Raw genomic sequence first — 24,769 nt, forward strand, 5'->3', positions numbered from 1 at the left:
GAACAATTAAATATGGAAGCCAGTACAACAGACAGATATCAAGATATGTAAATGTCTTGGTAATATTCATATTCCTGCTACACATTTGCCTCTTGATGGATGTTTAGTGCTAAATGTATTTTCTGGAAAGATTCTTGGAAATGATGAACTTTAAGTTTTTAAAAGATCATTTCTAGATAAAGTGGCCTTGTTCTTGTTCTTCATGCTTTAAAATATGTTGCCTTCTTAACATCGTCAGACAGATCCTACTTATCTGGAAAAGAGAATGCTAGTTTAGGATGTCCTTAATAGTCCTTATTTCAAAAATAATTGATATGCTTTTATTAGTTATACATATGATTATACCAAAATTGAATCTTCTTTTTGGGCTGAAGTTACTCATCATTTCAGGGTAGTATTATGACTTCTCAGGGAAAAAAAAAAAAAAGGTTGTAATTGATGCAAGCTATAGAGGATGGATTGAAACACTTTATTTTAATGGCTCAGAGGCTTTCAAAGACTTTGCCATTTCATAAAGACATCTTCGATCAGCCCCACTATTTTTAGTTTTTTCCAAACTAGAATTTTAATCAGCATCCAGTTGTGTTGAATGCAGTGGCCTCTGCTGCTGGCAGAATTCAAGTTGGTTCGGTTTCATTTAGGTGATATCAGCTAGGTTAGACCAATCAGAAGCAACTTTAAGAACATTTACGTCCTTATTGAAGGAACTAAGACACTGTCCTGCTCACTTGGCACCTCTAAGTGCATGCAACAAAGGTTGTGGGAAAAAACAAAATAAAACATTTTGCAGGTAATTCTGTTGTTTCAGCAGCCTCTTTGTAAATTCAGTTTCATTTATAAGAAAAAATTTCCAATAAACTCCTTGGATTCTTAAAGAGGCTTTTATCAAGTTACTAGTTTATAGGTCTTGAATGTCATAGCCCGGCGAACAGTCCTTCCAAACCAGGGGATGTCTGCATTTATCCCAGAAAACATCATAAAATTCTCAAAACAAAGTGAATTTTAATTCAGATGCTGTTTCAAAAACTGTATACAATTATATGTCACATAGCACACACAGTATCTCTTTGGGAGAGCTGTCAGGGGAAATTCTTAGGCCATGAATAAGAAAAATAATAATGATAAGTAGACTATGAGAATTAAATCCCAGTGTGGTGCGAGTTTCGCAATAACATACTGCAACATTTTTCCCCTCCTAAGGAAAAAAAATTCTAGGAAATTCAGCTGGACAGATTTATCTCTCTCTGAGGACTAGAAAGAATGCTCCTTTGCCCACTTTCCTTTGATAAGTCAGCTGTCCCACATGGCCTCTTTTCCTGCCGCGTTTTCTTGTGGACTTCTAGCCTGTTGGAAATATTTTGGTTTAATTTTTCTGTTCAGGTAGTTATTTTTTAGGTTAATAGCGACATGTCCTAGAGCTTCGACTCAGGGTTTGGCCCCAAGCTCCATTGATTTCTCTTTATTTGCGAAGATTCTGTTCTCAGGAGGAATACGGGTTGTCTCTTACATCTGTATGCACACGCCACAGCTGAGAATTAGAGGAAGCCCACAGAGGTTAATTAGGTCCCCAATCTTAATGCAGTTGCATGCCCAGGCCGCAGCTTTAACCCGTCTGAAACTTGCTTACGCTGAGAAATTATCTTGAAGACATAGGCTACTGTTGTGTTCTTACAATAAAAGATGTGCGATTAATCTCCGTGTCTACTGACCATTTCTTGTTACCTATACTTACAGCAAAGAATTTGCAACAACCTTACAGGTAGTAAGTATACTTTCAATGTAAGAAAATAGCCTTTAAAGTCAGTCAGTTTTCTCCTGTCTTTAGGAAAAAGAATACCAATTGCTCTAAGTATCAAAAGGTCATTCCTTCAATATCAGACTGAAAAGCCAGGTGCAGGCCAAAAGAAATAGAGAGGTGTTTTTAAAATTTTTTAATATTAGTAACGTCTACCTTCAAAATGGACTGCATAACTACCTGCTTTTTACATTTTCCAATGATGTTTGCTTCCTTTTCTTACTGCTCTTGGTAAAATTTAGTGCTTTTTGCAGGATTTTTACATTTTATTGTGTAAATGATAGTTGTAATTTAAAGAGTTTAAGTGTAGTTTTCAAATCTCTGTGTAATTTAAAGAGTTTAAGTGTAGTTTTCAAATCTCTGTGTTAGCTTAATTGCTAATACTTACTGGCAGATAGAAGCTGGAAAAACTTTGTGTATGTCTCAATTTCCTGCAGAAATGCTTATCCAAAAAGTCAGGCAGGGACAAACTTTTCCTAACACACGTAAACATTTATTTTGGAATTATTTGCCATTGATGATGGAAGTTCACACAAAGGTTCTGAACGTGTTTAACACTCATGCTGCCATTTCTAGCGTTAGTGATAGCTCATTAGGGAATCGGAGGGGTCCAATGATCATTTTAAGTTTGTTGGCCGTGCATCATGCAGTGAGGCCCATTTACTCTGGTGCATGAGTAAATGACTTGAGCCTTTAAGCCATCAAACAGTCACTCAACGAGTGCTTTGTTGATTTATGAGAAGTGGTGTTTTTTATTCCATTTCACATTGTATTATACTTTAAACATATTACTCACTTTATGGTAAATAAAAAGCAGTTCTGCTTTCTGTACATTTTTCTCTAGAAATCACTCGTTTTATCCTGAAGTAGCCTTCAGTCTTTTAGCACTTTTCTCATGCACGCGCACGTGTGTGTTTCATTCTAGGAATCTTTGCGCCAGATTAATTTCATCAGGACGCTTCACACAGTTAATGTATGCCCCATCTCTGGGCTCTGACTCAGGATCTATTTATAATTCCCACATTTTTACATCCTGGGTTGTTGTTTAATTATTGGCGATGGCCGTCCCGTGCCCTAAAAAGGAAACTAATTAGATGGCAAACCTCAGCACTGAAACAAATTTACTGGGGGCGGGGGGTGAGGAGAGCTTCATTTCAAAGAACATGGAACCCTTATGGTGAATTCTCTTTCTTTCGTGCTCATGTAAACTTTGGGGACCTGGAGTGAAACGTGTTTTTTGTGTGTTTTGCCTCCCTGCTCAGGCTTGCACGGGGGGCGGGTGCACAGTGAGTGAGGCCAGCCAGGCCCTGACAGAGGAGAGGGCCCCGGAAGGCGTGCCCGCCCCCAGAGTGCACTCCCATTCACCTCACTCCTTTAACATCTCCTGGACTGAGCCTGACTATCCGAATGGTAAGTGAACTCTTTTAGCCTCAAGTTAAAAAGATGATTAGCAAAGGTAAATTAATATTCTAAATGGCAGCTTATATGTGGTACTTAATTTTTAATGATCATTTTAGCACATAAAATACCTGAGATAGTATCATTGTCTGCAGTTAGGAGATTGTGGTTTTTAGGCTAACACACAATTTCGGTGGCTCAAAAGTGCTCCCTTTTGATAGTTCTTATGTACTGCATCTTATTGTTTAATATGTTCCAGGAGAGGTGAAGAGAACAAACAGGATTCCCAAAGAATGCCCTTGTAAGAGTGACATTATATTTCCAATGACTTTCTGTTTTTGACTGTCCTGAATTCTTTTGTTAGAGAAGTAGGGAGGTAGAAAGTTCATCCACATATTGTATTTCAAAAGGCTTTTGATTAAATAAGTTTATCTTAAAAGACACCACTTGGAACTCTATATTTCTTAATATATTATTTATAAATATTTCAACATGCAGTTTTTAAACAATGCATGCATGCATTAAATATATATACATTTATACTTGTTTAACTTGAAATGGACTGTGTATATTTCTAAATGATACATATATGTCTCTGCATAGTTTAGAGAATTAAGTTAGCCAGTTAAAGTTTCCTAAAATAAAGTCTTACCATAAAGAATTTGTAATTACTTGGGGTAGAAATTGATTTATTCATTTATTGGAAATGTCTTTAAGTTCCATGCAATATAGTACCATTGTTTCATACTGGTAGAGCTTACATACCATCAAATTTAGTTCCTCTTTAACACAGATATCAAGAAGACTTTTAATATCATTGAAACTGTTTTAAGTAACTCATTACTGAACACTGAAATGGCCTTTTTAGCATAGACAGAAAGAATGAAAGAAAAAAATTACATTTTTATTAGTTTATCTTATGTTTACTAGGTTATTAATTATTCCAGTCATCTCATTTTAATTAAACTTTTGGCAAATGCACGAGATATATTTGAGGTAATGGAGAGAGCTCTAATAATTAGAGTGAGTGATTATCTGTGCTATTGAAGTCATTCCTGTACTATTACAAATTTCCTAATAAAAAATAAATGGATGTCTATTTGATACTTACTAAATAGTCAAAAATCTTGTCATACTTTGTGTTCCACAAAGAAATCTAGTCCATAGGTGGCAATGAAAATGTTACTGATTTAATCCAGCTGGATTGATGTTAACGGTGTTAGATGATTTGCGTGGTGGAGCACCCCACTTCATCCCGTCGGTAGTTGTAACTTCGGTGGCACCCGAGATCCTGGGCTGCTAGAGAAATACTTTTGACTCTGGACTTTTCAGAGAATCTTTGTGTATTATGTTTTGTACATTTGAAAGCAATTTTAAAATATATTCATTGAACAGTAAGAGTTTGGGAGATTTAGAAGATTGGTATTAATACATTCATTTATTCTAAAGTCTTCTGTTTAATCACATGCGAATTTTCAGAATTTTTGTTGCGGGGAAGTGGTTAGACATTTTTAAAGTCATAGTTTTCATTAAAAATTTTTCTTCTCTGCATTACTTCTGTCTCCACTTTTCCCAAATTCTCCATTTTTTGCTTTCTATTGTCCATCGTCTAGAGATGATTGTTGGGGAACATCTTATCACTTCATCTGTTTTTCAGAGTTCCCATGCTTCCCCCTAAAAACCCAAAGGGTAAAGTCCAAATTCTTCAGTCAGGTGCTCAGGTCACTCCCAACTTGTGATTCCGCCTGCATTTACCTAGCCTTGTAACACACTTTCCTTCCTAGCCACCTGGGCTCCTTCTGGTTTAGTGTAGGGCTGAAAGACGTAGGCGTAGAGTCAAATAGACCTAAGGTCAAACCTTGTCTCTGATGAATAGTAGCTGTTACTTTGGAAAATTTACTAACTTTCATGAACCCCAGTTTTCTCGTATTATAAAATTGCAGTGAATGATTCCTGCTGTCTCTCCATCTTCACCTGTAGAAATCTCACTCATTCCTCAGGGCTAAATGGAAGCCTCTTATTTTATGAAATCGTTTCACTCTTCTCTGAGTAGCAGTCAAGCTTTCCCTGTTCTGTTGACCCTAAATCCTCTTTCTGTGCCTTCATCATGCCAGGTACTTCATTCACCCTAGGCTCAGATTTATTCGGGTACATGTCAAACATGCCAACCACATGATAAGGACCAGAAATCACTTATTTCTCTTTTCCTTCACGGAGGCTAATGCTTGCTGTTGGTACCTAATTAATAGTTCATTTAGTTGTTTCTTGTGAAAATTTCATTTGATCAGTGGCATATCTACTATAGAGCCCTGGCTCTCCAATGATCCCAACAGAGAGTAGAAGTAGTTACAGGCCAGATCCTAAAATATATTTTTCTGAAGTGTATTTGTTCCTGAAATATATCTGTGTACCTGTGTGGAGCCTGGGACTAGGTTTTTCTTTTAGGAGTTTGGATTTTGCATCAAATTAAGATTTCTTAATTTTCTCCAATGTCACCCAAATAGGCCCATATTACAGACTAAGCTGAATGGTGGCTGCTTTTTAATTTCTGAACATGCTGCAGAAGAGTAATACAATTGGAAAATAAAACAGGTTTCTGCCTTATGTAAAGAAACCCTTTCAAATGGTTTTCAATCGTGTTTCTCAAACATATCTGATTATTAGGAGCATCTCGGGGGCACTGATTAAAGAAGTAGATTCTAGTGCTCCACCAAAACACCTGAGTGAGTAGGCAGAGTATCCCGCTGACTTGGTTATCATCAAAATGCTGATGAGTATTAAATCCCACCTCCGGGGAGACCTCTCTCGTTAGGACCCCTTCAGGAGACTTCCACATGGATTTATGTTATGTTTCAAACTCAGCATGTCCCCTCTACACGTCCTCTCTGCTGTTTTCCTCGCCCCATGATTGGCACCACCGAGTTACACCCGCCAGAAACCTGGGAGGTACTCTTGAGTTCAGCTCTTCTTCACCCTTGACTACTCTTTCCACATGACCCCCCTCCCCCAACCACAGCTGTACTCTTCTGACAAAGGCAACCGATATTTCTCACCCAGATACCTTCAAGAGCCTCCTTGTGCCCTAAAAAGTTAAATCTGTCCACTCAAAATACCTATTTTGATGACCTACTAGGAGCCATCATTCTGATGATTCCAAGATGAATTTACCCAATCCTTGATCTTAAGAGGATCAGAGAGTTCCTTGAGTGAGATACCCATGTGAACAAATAATCACACGGTAGGCGTGTGCACAAGGCACCAAGTGTGTGGAGAGGAAACGACTGAGGATGTGGGGGTGTCTTCCCTCTGCTTGTCACTAAGATGTGGACGATGCAGAGAGACATACACACTTAGGCTGTCATGTTCTGTAACAGGTGCTGATTGCCTGGTTTCACACACTCTAGGCTCCCAAATCTTGACTCTGTTAGTCAGTTATATACCTAAATGGAGTATTTCACTAGGACTTAATAAACATGAAAAAAAAAAAAGTTGAGAAACAGTAAGCCCCCTTTCTGTGATAAGAAATACTTCCAAAGGCATGCCAAATGTGACAGAACGTCAAAGGCAGAGAAGGTTCTTATGTAAATGTCCAGTTGTTACCTATCAAGTAATTGGTAACCTTTAGTTAGCCAAGGTGGCCTAGGAAACAGGCCCTCTGCTTTATAACTGGTTCTGATGTAAACAGTCAGCTCCTACTCGTTCAAGCCTGGTGATAATCCTTACCCAGGGGCTAGAAGAAAGGCCTCTTATTCTCTGGGTTCCCTTTTCTTCTCTGCTCCCCATCCTGCACCTGTCCGCAGCTCGTGCAAGGGAGCTTGCTTTTTGCTTGGGGACGTGCTTCATGTGCTCAGAGAACTTTTTCCTGTTCCATCACCTCTTGTTCAGCTGTGTGCCAGCAGCTCTAAGAAGAGTTCCTGACTCATAATCGGTGCTCGATTAAAAACGCATTGATTACCAATATCAAAAGAGAACATAATCACGGAAAACAACACATACTGGTGAGGACATAGAGAAATCAGAACCTTGTGTACTGTTGGTGGAAATACAAAATGGTGCAGCCATTATGGGAAACAGCTTGAAAAAAATTTCAAAATATTGAAAACAGAATTACTGTATGATCCAACAGTCCCATTTCTGGGTATTTATCCAAAAGAATTGACAACAGGATTTTGAAGAGATGTTTGTGCAGCCATGTTCACTGCAGAGCTAGCCACGATAGCCAAGAGATGGAAGCAACCCAAATGCCCATGGACAAATGAATGGATAATAGAAAATGCCACATGTGTTTATGATGGAATATCATTCCACCTTAAAAAAATGAGGAAATTGCCATATGCTACAACATGGATGAACCTTGAGAATATTATGCTAAGTGAAATAAACCAGTCTCAGCAAGACAAATACTGCGTGATCCCATTTATATGAGGCATCTAAAGCAGTCAAACACATAGAGACGGAAAGTAGAATGTGGTTTCCAGGGAATGGGGGCTGGTGTTCGGTGGATATAACATTTCAGTTTTGCAAGATGAGAAAGTTCTGGGGATCTTACCTAACAAAGTGCCTCTAGTCAACACTACTGTGCTGTATGTTTAAAATGCTTAAGATGGGCAATTTTATGTTGCATGTTTTGCACCACAATAAAAAAGAATGATGTAGGGAGGATGGAATAAAATGCAATAAACTTTAAAACCAGAAAGAAAAAAATTAAGATTAAGGACTGTGTTAGTTTGAAACAAGCAAAAATGTTAAAGGATAATCAGATAAAGATATATGTGTACAATATACATTTGTTAAACAAGAGTGAGCTCACACCCATTTGTCCTTTTCTCACCAAGCAACATGGTGGAAACGTCTTTCCATGGCAGTTAAGTGTAGCTAAACTTCATTCTTTCGAAAGACAGTATTGAATCCCACTGAATGAAACCACAGCTTATTGCCTGTTATTGATGGACATTTAAATTTCCGTGATTTTGCTATTGTAAAGAATGGGGCTTCCTCTGAATTGCTTTAGACTGCCAAGTTGAGCCTCTAAGTACTGGATCATGATCACTTGATTCACACCTAAGGCTTTGCTTCCTTCAAACGTGCTGCTTGTTTCCCTGTCCCTTGCTTCATACATCCACAAAAATGGTGGTGTGACACTCCAGCTCTGTTTCTCTACCCAGAGCCCTTTACATCTGCGTTCCTTCTGGCAAAGGTGTTCTTTGCAGGCTGCAATTTTAGGCAGGATTTTAAAACTTCAGAAAAGAGCTACTTTTAGGTCTGAGGTGGTTAAGAACCCTTTATTCTGTAGGACCTTAACTCTTCCTTTGTAATACCATTAGCCTTCAATGAGAAGGAACACAAAGCATTACTGTCTGCTAAGTGTGTGACGTGTACTGTGTAAATTACAATTGCATAATTAGAACTACACTTATGAGAGCTTCCAAATTCTCATGAGCCATATCCCCTTTTAGAAGCCTTGGCATTAGAATCTGGAAATATATTTATTCCTCCCACTTGAGGCCCGCTTTGGAAAAATCAACATAGATACCTGACTACACCAAACTTATACCTGATTGTGCAGCATAACATTTAGTAATGTTTTAAACTAATTAGAATAATATATACTCTAACTAAATATATAAAATGTTAACTAAAACTGTAAAATATGAAATTCTTATCCTTTATTTTTGTAAATTTTATTTCAAGGCTGATACTTTCATTCAAATATGATGAGTTTGGGTAGAATCGTAAAGAATGCACCACATTTCATATTATCAAGGGTCTAATAATTGTTTATTGCATATTTTTTCTATGTTCTCCATGTTGTAGGCAAAAGATCTCACTAATTTGTCTGTCTTTTTTTTTTTTTACATGCTACTTTTATTAAGTCAGTTTACAACATTGTATCAATTTCTGGTGTATAGCATAAAGTTTCAGTCTATTCTTCATTAATACTTAGAATGTCTTATAACTCTCCACTATCACTATTTAAGTAAATTGACCTCAGAGTTTCCCTGTTAGACTGTGACCCACATGAGGGCAGGGATTCTGTGTGCCTGGTTTGCTATTCTAGTCCCAGCATTTGTCAGGATGCTGGTCACGGAGGAGATGGGTAGTAAACAGGTGTGACGTGGATTCATACTTACTGATGCTGGGGACAGTAATAAAATGGTAATTGTGTTGAGGTGATAAGCACATGCAGTCATACAGGACACACAAATGCACATTTATAGCGCATTTATTATTGTGTAATGCAGATAGGACGATTTCAAAGGCCGTGGAAAGACTTCTCCCTCCTGGCCTGCTGAAGTCTCAAAATATGCACCTCGAGACCCAGGCATTTGGCACAAGATTTTCTCAGCCTGGTAATTTGTAGATGTTCTAAAGAGAGACAGTGCAAAGCTGGGTCTGCTTTGCACACGTCAGTGGGAAGGGCTTTGTTGTTGCTGCCGTCAGGGTTTGCTAATGTCAAGACAGGCATAGTAAGAGTAGAGAGCGTGAGAGCTGGGCACTCTTAGACCAGGGCCCCACAGGCTCCTTGAGAAAGGAAAGAGCACTTGAGGAGCCTGTGAGAACATTTTCCTGATTCAGCTTTTTTGTGTTGACCCAGCTTTGTGAGAATGTATACATGCACAGGGACCAAGGAAGTGCCAATTATGACAATAAGAATAGGAAACATTTAGGAAGTTGATTGTTTCTGCAGACTTATCCATAGGACCATGAAGACGATAGAACATTCTTGAAAGAACTCTTAGTTCAATTCTTTAAGGATATATGTCATTTTAAGCCTGGGTGGTAAAGACGCCAAATAACTGGAGGCGTGTACGTTTCTGTATATGCTGTCCTTTGCATTAAGACAGGATATAGAGCAATAAAGTTTTAGACTATATATATGTGAAGGTGTATGTATAGATACTCATTAGGTGTTCTACCTGTGCAAAGAAAGAAGTATGTGATGTTCTGCTAACACTGATAATAATAGCAATAGTAAGAGCTGCAACTTAACAACTATGTGCCAGGGACTGTGATTCTCAGAACTAGCCCATGAAATAGGTATTGTTATTCTAACATTCAGATGTGGAAACTCAAATTTATAAGTATTAAGCAACTTAATTACTCTAGGCAAGACAGCTAGTTAAGTAGGAATGTAACACAAAACGAGGTGTAACGCAAAAATGCATGATTTTCTTCACTGTACTCTTCTGCCTCTACTTTGTGTAGAATTGCTCATGATACAGAATTCCATCTAGCCCTGTGGAAAAAAAGAAAAAAAATTCAGATACTTTTTCTAGTTGTGTCTCATTCTCAGTTCCAGTATTCAAAATTTCTAAGATCTCTGTCCTGATTTTTCTCTGGTTTTAAAGGAATGCCTATTTTTTAACTTTTTACTTTGAAATAACTTAAAAAAAAAAAAACGGTCAAAATGAATCTTATTTTCTTTCCTGGAAATGCTCAGATTTAATAGGAGCAATGGATTATAGAATTTAGTGAGTCACTTAGGAAAACCGCTTGACAGTTTTGAGCAAACCTTGTGTAACTTTTATGAAACACCTCCAATCAGTTTGTCAGGTAGAATTTCCCAAGCACAATCTTTTTTAGATTCCGTTGATTCCATTTTTAGGAGAGCACAACTGTAATAAGGCATTCTTCCACATGGTGAAAGCTGTTCTCTCTTTTCCTTTTTAATTGAAGGATCACGTATTCACACAGGGAGATACCTGCCACATTCAATCATCATCCGGACCTTGGGGGGAAACCCCAGTTGGTATTCATATTGCCACACTGCACTGGGGAAAAAAAAAGCAAACAAATTTGTTTGGAGCATCTATATTCACTGTGCATGTTATTTTTTATGACACGCTAAAGCATTGTTGTTTAATTCTTACAGTAAACAGAATTCTTCAGTGTAAATAGAGATACCTTGTATTACATTTACGTTGCACTGTACTTGTATTGAGTTTCCTTGGTTAGGTATGACAACCTATTGAGCACCCTAGGAAATACAATTTGACACAACGTGATGAAGAGGCTCAAAGATATATACCCCAGTGGAGGTGCTTTATGGACAGTTGTGATTCAGCTTCCCTGTGAAAATTAAACACCTTAAAAATTCTACCATTATGGGAAGAGAAAGGTGATAAACTTCAAAATGCTTATGATAGAGAGCCAGTGAGAGTTAAGTATCCATTGTGTGGCTTAGCCACCAAAGAACTGAATTTCTAGAGCTGGATTAAATAACCTGATCCCCCTGACCACATAGCGTAATATTGTTTGATTTTATTAGAGCTATCGTCTTGATTGTTAGCAGAAGAGAATACGCGAGAGAAAAGCACAAAGAAACACAGTACAGTACAATATAGTAGGATAATTTTCCGTATTTTTTTTACATTGGGTATTTCTCTTCAGTCTCTCTCGACTCTCCCCCACTCAGCCCTGTATCCTGCAAGGCTGCCCTTTACTTGCAGCATCAGTGGGCTTCTGCTCTCTCTCTGGCTTTTGGTTTGTCCACAGGCAGCAGCAACAAGAGATGAGAGGGTGGGAGGAGAATGGAGTCTTGAATTGTCTGCCAGGCTCAGGGCTCCAGGGCTGCCTTCTCCACCCAAGGCTCCAGCTCCTGTCCATTGGCCCTTCTCTGTAACTCCAGCTCTTTCTCCAGCTTCCTGAATCTGTTCTCATCCTTTCCACTGCAAATTTAAGGATGCTTACTAGGCCCCAGGAGTCCTGACTATTACCAGCTAGGGATTTGTTATTATCACTTGGTGCTTTTCATGAGCTCTACCCCATCTTTGTGAATAGACCCTTCACTAAATCCTCAGTTGTCCATTTGAGCTGCTGTCGGGTTTCTCCTGAGACCCTGACTGATTCCTCAATCTCATTTAATCTCCACTTAACACACAGAATTTGGGGTACCAGTTGCAGACTTAAATGTAAAATGCCTTCCTTCATTCTGAAGATGGCAAAAGTAAATAAGAAAACAGACAAAACCTCCATTTTGTTACACTTTGTTTTGGCATTCCTAGGTAGAAAAACAAGGAAATGGGTCTTAAAAAGTCAACCTAGTCGTCTGTGGTGGGAAGAAAGATTTAGAATTATGAAGGGCTCAGAGATTTGTGGGATACTGGCAAAATTCTACTTTTTAACCTTGGTGATGGTTATAGAAGTTTTACTTTTTAATTTTTTAAAAAATATATTTTTATATTATATTTTATTACATAGTTTTTAAAAGATTTTTAAAAAAGTGCACAGAAGCTGGAGAGTACACTGTTCAATGCACTGCAGAGTCTGAATCCTTCAGTACCAACCCATAGCTTGGTCATGTTCTAGGTGTGTGTCTTTGGTCAAGTTAGCAAACCTCTCTCAAACCTGTTTCTCTCATCTATAAAGGGAAATTTAAGGTCCTTTTGCTTTTAAGGGTATTTCCTGAGGACCAAGCCATCTGATTAAATCATTAATATGGTTGTTATTTTTTTCAGCATCAAATTCCTTTGACTTTCAAGGGTTTGCCTCTCTGCCGTACTTCCTTACATAATAGTTTTTTGTTTTGTATTTTAATTAAATGTTATGTTTGGAGATTATTACAGATTCACATACAGTTGTAAGAAACGATGCAGTGAGGTCCCACGTACCCTTTGTCCAGTTTCCCCCAATAGCAGCATCTTCCAAAACTTTACTACACTATCACAACAAAGATTTTGGCATTGATACAGTCAAGATACAATGCAGATAAATGACTTTCTTTTTTAATCCTCAAAAAAAAAAAAAAAAAAGGAAAAACAATCCCCTCAAAACCATTAGTACAGAGGCAAGTTAGTTCTTTGGTAGCAGGTTTTTATGAGCTTCTTTACTGAGAATTTCACAGACCATCACTGATAAAGACAGACACTTCTCTCTGCTGACTGGTGACCCTGTTATACCATGTTCAGTAACACAACCCATTCCCAGGCACTTAAGTTTGTTTATTAAAGAGAAAGTACAGTTGAGCCTTGAACAACGTGGAGTTTAGGAGCACTGACTCCCCATGCAGGAGAAAATCCACATACAGTCCTCCCTTAGTATCCATGAGGAAGTGGTTCCAGGGAGACTCAAATCCTCTAGTCAGCCCTCCCTGTCTGCAGTTCTACCTCTGCAGATTCAACCAACCTCAGATTGAATAGCACTGTATTTGTTGGAAAAAAATCTACATGTAAGTGGATCTGTGAAGTTCAAACCTGTGTGGATAAAGGTCAGTTGAGTATAAAACTGTTAAAAATGTTTTCTCTCTTAGAATGTGGTCCACACAACTGCTAAACTGTAGCAAAACCCAGTCCCTGCCTCAGTCACAGCCAGTTACCGTGCATTCAGCAAAGTGTGACCTTAACATTATTTTTTACTTGTTGATGTTTTCAGTTGGCCCACTTCTCCCTACCTGTATGGTCTTCCCTACCCTAGTCTATCGTATGTGTGATTCTAGATTTATTTTTCTAAATAAGGCTTCCATGATGCCCCTAGTCAGTACAGAAAAATGTCAGTGATTCTCCGATGCATAGTAAAATTACAACTTCTTGGGGTGGTATTCAGGGCCCCAACCTCCCTTTGAATGCTTATTTTCTCTTAGACTCTAACCAGTTACGATGACGACAGCAACATAGTGGTTTCAGGGTAGCTTTACTAGACCTTGCATGTGCTTGCTTCCACACGTTGGTAATTGTCACTTCCCTACCAGGGACATCTTCCTGAGTCATTGTCTTTTCACATTTTACCATTTATGGAAGAACTTACGGAAGACCTAGCTTCCTTGCATCGAAGACCTGGCTGCTCTAAAAAGCTTTTAGGACTCATTTTAGCCAGAGTGATTATTTCCTGCAGGAAATAATCTTCTGTACTTACAGTTTATACCATTTGTTGAACAGAAAGGTTTTGCAGTGCTGATCACTCTTAACTCTTGGATTGTTATTTAGATCTGCGTTTAAACCTTTTCTTACTTCCATAAAAATAGATATTATTTCTTATTCTTTCTGTCCCCCAAAGGACCAAGCATAGTACCTTTCAGATAATCGACTTTAAATAAATATGTGCTAATTTTTCCATAGGCTTATGCTAATTGTGTTTAGGGCTAGAGCATGTTCATCAGTTCCTAATTTGAGTGGAATTCCTACCTATTTTAGAAAAGAAAATCAGGCTAGAAGTGGATAACAGGGGTAGAGGCAGCAGTGGGATGAGATGGCCAGATTCCACCCCCGAATTTATCCTTGTGTGACCTTGGAAATTAATTTAGCCCCTCCAAGACTGTATTCCCTCATCTCCATAATAAGGGAATAACAGTTCTAATTTCTTGGTCTAGTCAAAGTTAGCAGAAATAATTTATAGAAAGCACGAAGCCTATTTTCTGACTCGAAGTATAAGTGTTCAGTATTTTTTAATAACAAAGTGTTTTATAATTTCAGAAGTACTTTACATGATGTTCTAAGAACTTAGCATTTTCCTTTTCCCAAAGCTATTCATACACATCCTGTACGCTAGTCAAAGAAGGAAGGCGTCTTCTTTAAAGCTTCCTCTAGATTACATTCACTCATTTTTGTAGCTCTCTTTGGGACTCTGAGGTCAATAAACATTGTTGCTGTGTTAATAGATATTTTAGACTTATTAATGTATATTTTTGGAACTGAATTATACAATGTTTCATATCATACTAATTTTATATCACAACATTTGCTAATGGAAAACAAGTTTTGATGTCTGCTTGACTATCTTGATAAGAAATGGAGTGGTCTCTGTTTATCAAGAAGTTTGACTGTGTGTCCTCAACTCAAGATTTTATAGTTAATAACTTTGCCCCAAACCAGACCCAAGGAAATGCCTTATCCTAGGCTTTTTTGGAGAAAGCATATGTGGACACCAGCTCTAAACCACAATGGTATCCCACTTCGGCCTGACCTGAGGTCTGGTGATTGACTGCTAAGACTTGGAACAAAAGGCAGAAAAGCCAGAGAGGCCAGCATCGCTAGTCCATTTCATCCTCACAGCATTCTTACATTGAACCCAGCTTCCTGATTCTGAGATGGGGAGCTCCTCTTGCTAGTACTTGGCGAAGGCCTGACTGATCACTGATTGCTCGTGGTATGATCAGATATGAATTTTGAAAACTGCTCTTCTGGCTGTATTATGAAGAATGAGATTTATGGGACCATGAAGAATGCATCAAAACACTTAGGTGGCTGTTATTCTCAGATATGAGATGATGGCAAAATGGACAAGACAGCCATGGATATGGAGATGGATAAAGATCATTCTGGAATGCGAGGTCTCCAGGATCCAGGGTGGAGCTGGTGTGGTGGATGAAGTAGAGAAGAGTGTCCAGCAGATATCAAAGGGCAGCTTGCACTTTCCCAGTGTAGCATCTGGTTGTACAATTTGGTTCTACAACTGATCTTTTAGCCCTTCCTACAAATGCTGTCAAATATTGGGGTTATCTATAGAATGCTGGATATCTGTGTGCGTGTGACCTCACCTGCACTGAGGCTGGACTTCAATCTCATCTACCTCTCCATTCAGATGCACCCTAGATGTGTCTGAGCAATTGAATTTACTGTCATACATTTCACTTAATGCCATTCCCAGCTCGTTTGCCATGTATGCATCTCACTCTGAGCCTTTCTCTCACTAACTGTCTATTATTTCCTTATCCACAGTTCCAGATGTCATGGTTATCTAGTTTCTCAGCAGAGCCTGCTAGGGGGTGACTTGCTAGAGTCGGGTAGGCAAAACAAAGAAGTTACTTTTGAGAGACTGTCATTGAAGGAGAGTGGAGAAGAAAAAAAAAGCTCAAAAAGTAGACGCAAGAATTGAGAAAATGTAGCTTTTACTGAGTGACGTTAAGAAGAAGAGCTGGGTAGGGATCCTGTGTCTCCTCAGTCCTGGAGGGTTTTGCTGAATTAGAGAATGTCGTCTCTGATGTCTGCAGTGCACAGTGTGAGTCATCGCAGAGTGATTCAGTCGTATTCATTACTGTCTTTGTGAAGATACGGGTAAGTGTGCGGTGCCGGCTGGAAAGATTTCCTTCACAAACGCTTAAGATTTTTAAAGTTGGCACTTAAGGGAGAAGATTTAGTTATAATGAAAATTAACTTCTATAAAGTATCTCATTTCCCAGTATGTCAGATAAATGAGATACTATGCACATAATCCTAGCAGAAAAGAAATTTTTGCTCCCTAATTTATGTAAGAAAAGGGAAATGTTGATTTGGGTACTTTCTACTTCAGTGTTGAAAAGAGAACATTTCAGGGGGTCTTAAAGTTTCTTTAAGAGCTTCTCAGCCTGCGATTTGCCTGTGAGTGCAGTAACGTCAGTTCTTCACACGTTGTGCGCACACTGCCTACAGTAATGCTTAGCTGAGTGCCTGGCATATAATAATTTCTTGTCTTTATTATTCCTGGGATTTTGTCTATTTTTCTTCCTCTTAAACTTTCCGTATACTAGTTGGTTATTCTCTATGTATCTTTCATTTCTTAGTTTTAATTCATCTGTGCTTTTGTGTGTCAAGTACTAAATGGCATTAAATCAAATGCTCTCTATTGGTATTCTTTGAGTTTCCATGAATAGTCATATTAGAATAAAGGAGAATGGATGCTGGTAGCCACACTTTTTTTTGTGGCACCATGAGTGGTACCTGATAGTAAAATGAGGACTCTCAAAAATTTGAGAATAAGAGAAGTGGACCTGCTTTTGGAAAGATACACGGTACATAGTTTTCTTCGAAAAGGAAAACGGGTCATAGCAGTAGCTTTATTAAAGGATTAGCTCATTTAAATTAAAAAAAGCTTAATCCTAAAGGATGTATTGAGCAAGAACTGATAGGTCAAACAGAAAATGTGCTAGGTATTCGAGACAGACTATATTTAATACAAGGAGTTGGTTACAAGACCGTTGGAAGGACAGGAAGAAGCAAAAAGGGAGAAGGAGACAGATTAAAAGAATGAAAAGGGTGATTGCCGCCAAGCTGGTGAACTTCCCTGGGCGGGAGCTGCAGACCTGCCTCAGCTGCTGTTTGCTGCTGGATCTGCTAATTTGAACTGGATGCTTGAACCGTCAAGAGATGCTGCCCCAGTTGGAGCTGAGGTCGCACTGTGCAGAAGAGGCACTTGTGCTGCCTGGACTGCTGGGTGCTGCTCCTGCGGGGCTGTGTAGGGACGGTCAACAAAGGCCACAGCTCTCAGAGCCAGAAGCTGGACGTTCCCTTTCTTCCTGCTTCAGTCCTCCCAGCAATGCCTCCTATTGGTGAGGCAATAGAAAGTCCACCAGCAAGAGATCTAGCAATGTAGTGTTGGCTCTGAGGCTCAGCGTGCAAGAGAAAACTGTGGAAGTGTGGAGGTGGGGCTGTGATCAGATGAACTGGATAAATAACCAGCTGAGTTATTCAGCATCCATGTGCACTGGAATCCCTCCCATTACCTTCCACAACTGACGGCGATCACTGCATGCTTCCACTACTCTGCCTCGGGCAAGTGAAGGTGCTCTTACCCTCTGTCCCCATATTCATATCTGGGTGGTATCAGTTCCCCTTTTAGTTCATATACAACCTACCTAGATATGCTGCAACTTAAAAACTAAACTAATAAATTAACACCCACTAACTTTATATAAATCAACAGGGAAAAAGAGGAGGGAAAATTAGTTGTTATAGACAGATCTCTCCGTAACAAGCAGGAAATTAAAAATAACATCTACAATTCTTGTTTCTATAACTGTTAAGGCCATAGGTTATATTTGCAACTTCTTCCCTTTGCTCTCAGCCAGTTGCCCATCTGTTTGGGATTCTTGAGCTCGTGAGGCAACCAAAATTTTATATCTAAAAGGTCTTGTGTCCTTAGTGATGGTGGCCTGGGTTGCTTTAGACTTTCAGTACTTAATATGATTGGACCTGGTCAGATCCCAGGATGCCCTTGAGAAAGCCCAGGGTGTCAGTATGCGGAAGGAAGCTAACTTCTCCGTCCACATAGCACCTTTTTTCTTTACCTGTTGATATAGTTCCACGAGGATCCCAAATTACCAGGTCATATTCTCAATTTCTAATATGGTCGTGCCTCGGTTACACCCCACGTATAAGCATTCCTCTTTGTGGGGATAGTTAGTGTCGTGTGTTGAGTGTAATAGTGAGAGGAAACACTCTTACTCCCTTCTCTTGATTCCCTCATTTTCTCACTGTAGAAAAACCAGCATCAGATACGGGTCCTGAGATCAAAGCAGATGCAACATCCTGTAGGAAGCCCAGACCCACAGACTGTGATCACTCAGCATAGGCCGTGATTTGGGCTTCCAGAGGCCATCTCAGCTGTCTCCCAGGCTGTGGGTAGATCAGGTCTGTTGTTAGATGAGTGACTTCCATGGGGTCAGCTCAGTTCCCACTTCTTTTGCCATGAACTGATTTCTTAACCAAAAGCAGCGTTGTAAGGGATATTCTGAAAACAGGCGCAGCATTTCCTAAGTGCACAGTGGATGGTGCTATCGGACTGTTGTGAACAGGTTCTAGAAGTGAGCATCTCCCTCCCAGGAGAGAGGGATGCTTGGGGAAGGGCCCTTGGTGCTGTGATCCCACAAGTGACGCCATCCCTGATGTGATGACGGATGGAGGTTCCATCTTTTTTCAGGACGTGAACAAGACCAGATCTGGTGTTCATAAGGCTGAGAGTCAGGCCTTCTGGAAGCCAGTTATCAGGGACTCCCTTGACGAACGTTGACTTCACTAGAGTCTTTGGATTCAAAACTCATTCCTCCTCCAGATCTTCTGTTTCTGAGCTATTCTATAATGTCATCTTTTTAGCAAGTCTCTTTTCATATTTCAGCCTTCTAGGTGTCTGTTTTTCCTGTATCTTGAATTTTCACTCTGTTTTGGATGCTGATATTATTACTATGCCGCATGTTCTGTCATTTATTCATTTGGTCAATATCTTTTAAGTGTCTATGATGTTGTAGGCATAGTGCTAAGCTCTAGAAATACACAGGTGAAGAGGGGTCAAGATTGTCTTGGGGGTCCTGTAGCCCATTGTGGGGGATATCAGGCAATTAAGGAAGGAATAATAGTACTAATAATGTGAGAAGTGGGTACATGCTATGATGGAGATTTACGGTGAGCTTGGGGAGAAGCACCCAACATCTGTCCTCAGGGAGGGCTGTCTGACAGAGAAACAATAGATAATTCCTCAGGACACACCCAAGAGGCCACTGTGAAATGAATTTTACTTTGAGAAACCTTCTAATTTAGCATGAAAGCAAAGTTTTATTTCCCCCAGTATAATGTTTAATGAGTGTAAGGATGCTAGTTTGCCCATGAACAGAGATCCGTTAACTTCCTTTCACTGAATATTTTGATGGGATGAATCAAATGATAATATTCAACAGCCATTCAGTCTTCCAAATCTGTTAGTTGATTTCATGGAAATCTATATAGCTTTCCTTCTGAAATAAATTTTAGTTGATCATTAAACCCAGCAAATCATAACTTCTCTCACCCATTCATGAGTGTCTCATGAATGTCCTTTGTGCAGTTTGCACAGGCTTTGTGTTTAGACGTTTCAGTGTTGTGGTTAAGAATGTAGACATTGGAGCTAGACCGCCTCGCTTCCAATCCGTACTCCCATACTTGCCAGCTTTGTGACCTTGAACCAGCTACCTAAGGTATCTGTGCCTGAATCTCCTCATCTATAAAATAGTGATAATAGTACTTCCTCTGTTATGGCAGTGCTGAGAGGAGAGGGTTACAAAGGAGTTCACACACATCAGCTGCTTAGATCAGCGCCTGATGCATCCTGAGTCACACGTAATGCATTCACAAATAAGGTCGTTCTACGGCTAGAGAACATCGATTAGGATATCATTTTAGAAAGCAATAAAAATTATAAATGCATTTAATTTGTTCATCTTTGATATGGAGCACAAATGACAGCAGTTAACATGATGCAGTAGAAAGACTCCTGTGCTGGGACTCTTGTGTTCTATTTCCATCTCTGTACTAATTAGCTGGACAATTTGATATTGAAGAATTTAAAGCCTGTTTTATCCTTTGGAAAGAGACAGGGTTTAGACTAAGGGAAATACCAAATGCTGTGATTCCATGAACTCACCAATCCTGTCAAGAAAGGCTTGCTTCCTTTACGATAGTCTTCGCTGTTGTCCAGTAGTCGTACTAAAAGCCAATTATTGTCTTCCCAGGTGTTATCACAAGTTATGGACTGTATCTAGATGGTGTATTAATCCACAATTCCTCAGAACTCAGCTGTCAAGCTTACGGATTTGCTCCTTGGAGCTTACATTCCTTCCGAGTCCAAGCCTGCACTGCCAAAGGTTGTGCTCTGGGCCCGCTGGTGAGTGTGTGAATTTACATTCTGGGAATGCATTAACTGTCAGATGACAATGAATATCAAGGAAGAAGTAAGTGGTGGTGACTCACTCTCTGCACAGCGAGCCTTTCAAGTAGGATGGGAGATTTTTCTTTTTATAAAATTTCATTTAAGACCTAGTAGGATTTTATATTCAACATAAATTTCAAGACGGCACATAGGTCTAGTGAAGGACAGAATCTACATTTTACTGAAATTTCAGAAAGTGAGTTGACCAGTTTAGCAGACGTATGTACAATTTTGCCTAATTTAGTGACATATTTAGAGTGCGTGTTTTTCTTCCTAACAATGAACTTGACAACTAAGGAAGTTATGATTAAAAAGTGAAAATAATGCAAGCCCATAACTGCTATATTACGGTAACACTTCTCCCCTACAAGTATGTTAACCAATTAAGCAGTTGAGTTCGCCTCATCTATTAGAATAAAATATTTTAATTTCATTAATGTGATACATTCATAAGAACAATATGTAAAATTACATTAATATCAGCTTTTGATATCCACATTTCAGAAATCTATCATATGTATCTATGTTTCATTAGTAGTTAAAAGATTGACAAAACTGTGCTTTTTATTACTGGTGTAATTTTAAAAACCCAATTACTAGTACATAATTGTTACATACCAGCATGACATGCTTTAGTTTCAAAACATCACATTTTACTCTTCTGCATATTTCTTGATTAATCAGATTTAGCTTCTTCTAAGGGAAATAGTCATTCGATTTAGATATGTTTTGGCAATCTTTGCTAATGCCCTATCATTTTAATGTACTCTGTCTTCATTGAAGAGTGCATTGTATAAATATTACCTTGGAAAACAGCTCTACCGTTTAATTTTTGCTTCCTTATTTTTGATCACACCTCCTGTTTTACTTCAGAGGTTGGTTGCTTTCCAAGCTGCTCACATCATCTATCAGTGGAGCTGAGCTGGGGTCTTTACTGCCATTAAGTACTTTATAGCTGAGACCCTCTGATGGTTACTTACTCTTAAAAGCAGGAATGGCAGTAGGCCAGCTTTTCTTCTCCATTCAAAAAAAAAAAAAGGAAAAGCAACAAAAGAACACGTCCTAGGAGCTTGAAACCGAGGCTTTTTCAAAAATATAAACTGCATATTGTGGTTCTGGCTGCTAACTTGGGTCCCACTCTGTCCCCTGATGTTCTGGTAACTTTAAACAAGGGGGACACGATTATCGATCCGTGTCTCCTGCAGATAGTAGGTGACATTGGGCTTAAGAAAGCAAATGCCACAATGCCCTGATGGGAAGAGGGAAACAAAACTGGATTTTAAAAACCTACCCTTCCACGGCCTCACACATTCTAGATTCGTTCCTGACGTACAGCACAGAGTTATTTCCCCTCACCTTGATGATTTTCTTTATTCTGTGCTCAGTATGCAAACGCTTTTCCCAAGTCAATGATCCATCCCTAATCACTGGGATTGAATAACAGTGTCTTTATTTAGAACAAGTCAACTTTGTGCTGCCAAGAAGTTAAAACCCATGGTCTTCAATTGATTTCTAGAATTTTTTTTTTTTACCGATTACAGTATACATTATACCCTTCAGAGATTGCATATTCAAGTATTCGATAGCTTTGGAACTATATATCACAATCCTGAAGGCTGTTACAGAGTCAACTCCTTTTGCTGATGATTCTTCTAATGTGTCCTTGATTTAAGAAATCTGTGAATCAATCTTAAAAGCTAGATTTTCCTATCATTGTATTATAATAAGATTTTCAACAAAATTCAGCAAAATCGCATATATATGTGTCTATATATATGTCACTTAAAGATATTCTTTATCTAAAACTCAATGTTATAACAAATATTTCACTGAAACAAAAAAAATTACAATTTCTAATGTTTTGTTGGCAGAAACCCAGAATCAGTTTTCCAAAGAGTCATTTTTTTTCTTCATCTGAAACATTTCTTAAGGATAACTCTTGGTTTTTAGAAAAAGAATTCTGTTTGTTTCACATCTCTTACATATTTAATATCGTTGCTTTTTGTGCACACAGGGAAATACCATTCAGTGTTTCCTAAGATAAATAACACTCTACAGTCTCGAATGTGGTCTGTTCCACCCTCAACATTTTCCAGGTTGCTTATTAAATAAGAAAATAAAAAGGTAAAAAAAAACCACATTTGGTAAAATAGAATATCTTTGACATAAAAATGCATGTATAAATTTAATATTCTCACCGTTTTAATGTAGTATTAGTGCAATATGTTTGGTACCCTTAACCTGACCAAGTTTATTTCCTGTTATTTGTGATTCAGAAGAAATTGCTCTACATCATCTGAAAAAAAAAAAGATTTCCATGTGGTTCGTTCAGTTCTTGTCCATTTGCACAATGTATTTGGCTTTTAAAGAAATTCCAATATAAAAAACAATTTATAATGCTTTTGATCCTAATTTTAAGGTGCTAATATGCATTGTCAAATTAAATCCAGTAATTGAGGTTTCATAAATATTTGAAATAATGAAAAAAATTAACAGAAAATGCAGCAGGGAAGAACTTTTTAAATGCTTTCCTTTTTTTCAATTATGTTGTTGAATTACAATTAGAGAGAAACCTGTCATGTCTTCGTGTTTCTATGATAAAATGCAATGAGTTTGTTCATAGGAAAATCATTTTGCTTTTGTTTGTTTGTTTTTCTCTTAGCCAATGTTAGATAATACTGGTAGAGTCTAGGATGGGGAATTTTATGACTGTGTCTGGCCTTGGAACATTCATTGAATTCAATTCTCCAAGGACCTTCTGAAGGATGAAGTGTGAAACTGTAGGTTACCACTGTGCGATGTGGTGGAAAAGCTGCCTTGGTTTCCTGGTGATGGCATGCTTAAACAGATAACACATCCAGACACACATGTATATTGTACGTACTCACCTTTTCACAGTCGTTTTTAATAAAGAAATGAATAATATTTGTTACTTAAGGCATCTAAATCATAATGGCAGTAAGTGTTATGGTCAAGAAAATCCCATGTGCGGAATCAATCCTAAACCTGCTATGAGCCCCCATGCCTCCTTGAGAAACACGCTTATTCTACGAAACCTCAGACTTCTCATCTATTACAAAAGGAAAATAATGCCTATTTTATAAGGGGTTGCTGTGAAAATGTAAATGAAATATTTATACAAAGATTTCTGGTACGTGCAAAGAGTTTTATTAAGGATAAAAGTTTTATTTAAATGTTTATATGTTTTCATTACATACTTCTTCTTAGATTTTTTCTTTCTGTGTCAGGGGAGGTTTGCAGGTGAAGCCAAGCCAACCTTCCAGAAGGCCTTTTCCTTAGCACTTCTTTTAGGCAAAGTAGATGAACAGAGAGGTATTTCTTTTTTAAAAACTAAGAGCAAAATAGTACAATTGCCAAATTTAAAATAGAGTAAAAGTATTTATCCAGATATGTAAAGAAATTTTAAAAATATATTTATTTTGAATTAACCAGATATTTGAGAATATAATAATATAATTATCTGGATTTACCCTTAATTCTTTCAACTTTTTGAGTCTCCTATTTTATTGGAACCCTTTAAAATCATTTTCTGTGCAATAATTTGAACGATATACATAGACATAATGAAACCAATTGCATTGTTATAAAATATTAAAATGATGAATTGATATTTTTCCAGTCAAGTTTCTTTATCATTTTTTGTACATAGCTATTAGGCTAAAAGAAAAAAAGAGTAGGAGTTATAGATCTAAAGAACCCATAGCCTTTCTCAGATGAAAATAAAACATGTTGTGACCTCATACTTATTAAAAATTAACACACTGTCTTTTCCACATTTATTTTCATAATTGGGAAAGTATATTCGTCCTAACAAATGAAGGCTTCGTAATTGAGAATATTTGCCTGCCTAAGGATTTCATGTTTGATTACCTTCTTGTGATACATAAGCCTGTACTTTAAGAATAAGGTCAAAATTACCAACATATTCAGTAAATCTGAAAAGGCCAAACACTTATGAGGGATGCTTATGAGTTTGTGGTGATAAGTTAGCAAATTTAAGCCAGTTATTTAAAAAATGCTAAAATAGCCCGAATCCCCTTCTGCTTTCTCACCAGCTTCACCTTCCTCTGGTCCCTTAGCCATTCCACTTATTTAGCTATTAAAATCTTTCTGGCCCCTGTGCAGTGAAGGGTTTCATTTTTTCCAGAGTCTTTCTCTTCAAATAATTCAGTTTCCACTCTTTTCTGT

General features: G+C 38.2%; 1 protein-coding gene across 1 annotated transcript in view; it reads left to right on the plus strand.

The window, feature by feature from the left end:
* LOC105100345 (usherin) overlaps positions 1 to 24,769 on the plus strand; it is a 370,866-nt gene that overhangs the window by 77,059 nt on the left and 269,038 nt on the right. Inside the window, exons 12-13 of the mRNA XM_064477011.1 lie at positions 3,058 to 3,205; positions 20,364 to 20,515. Coding sequence (XP_064333081.1) covers positions 3,058 to 3,205; positions 20,364 to 20,515 — 300 coding nt within the window. The remainder of the gene's footprint in view (positions 1 to 3,057; positions 3,206 to 20,363; positions 20,516 to 24,769) is intronic.

Source organism: Camelus dromedarius, chromosome 21 (assembly GCF_036321535.1).
Source record: "Camelus dromedarius isolate mCamDro1 chromosome 21, mCamDro1.pat, whole genome shotgun sequence".
In the NCBI taxonomy this organism is placed as follows: domain Eukaryota; kingdom Metazoa; phylum Chordata; class Mammalia; order Artiodactyla; family Camelidae; genus Camelus; species Camelus dromedarius.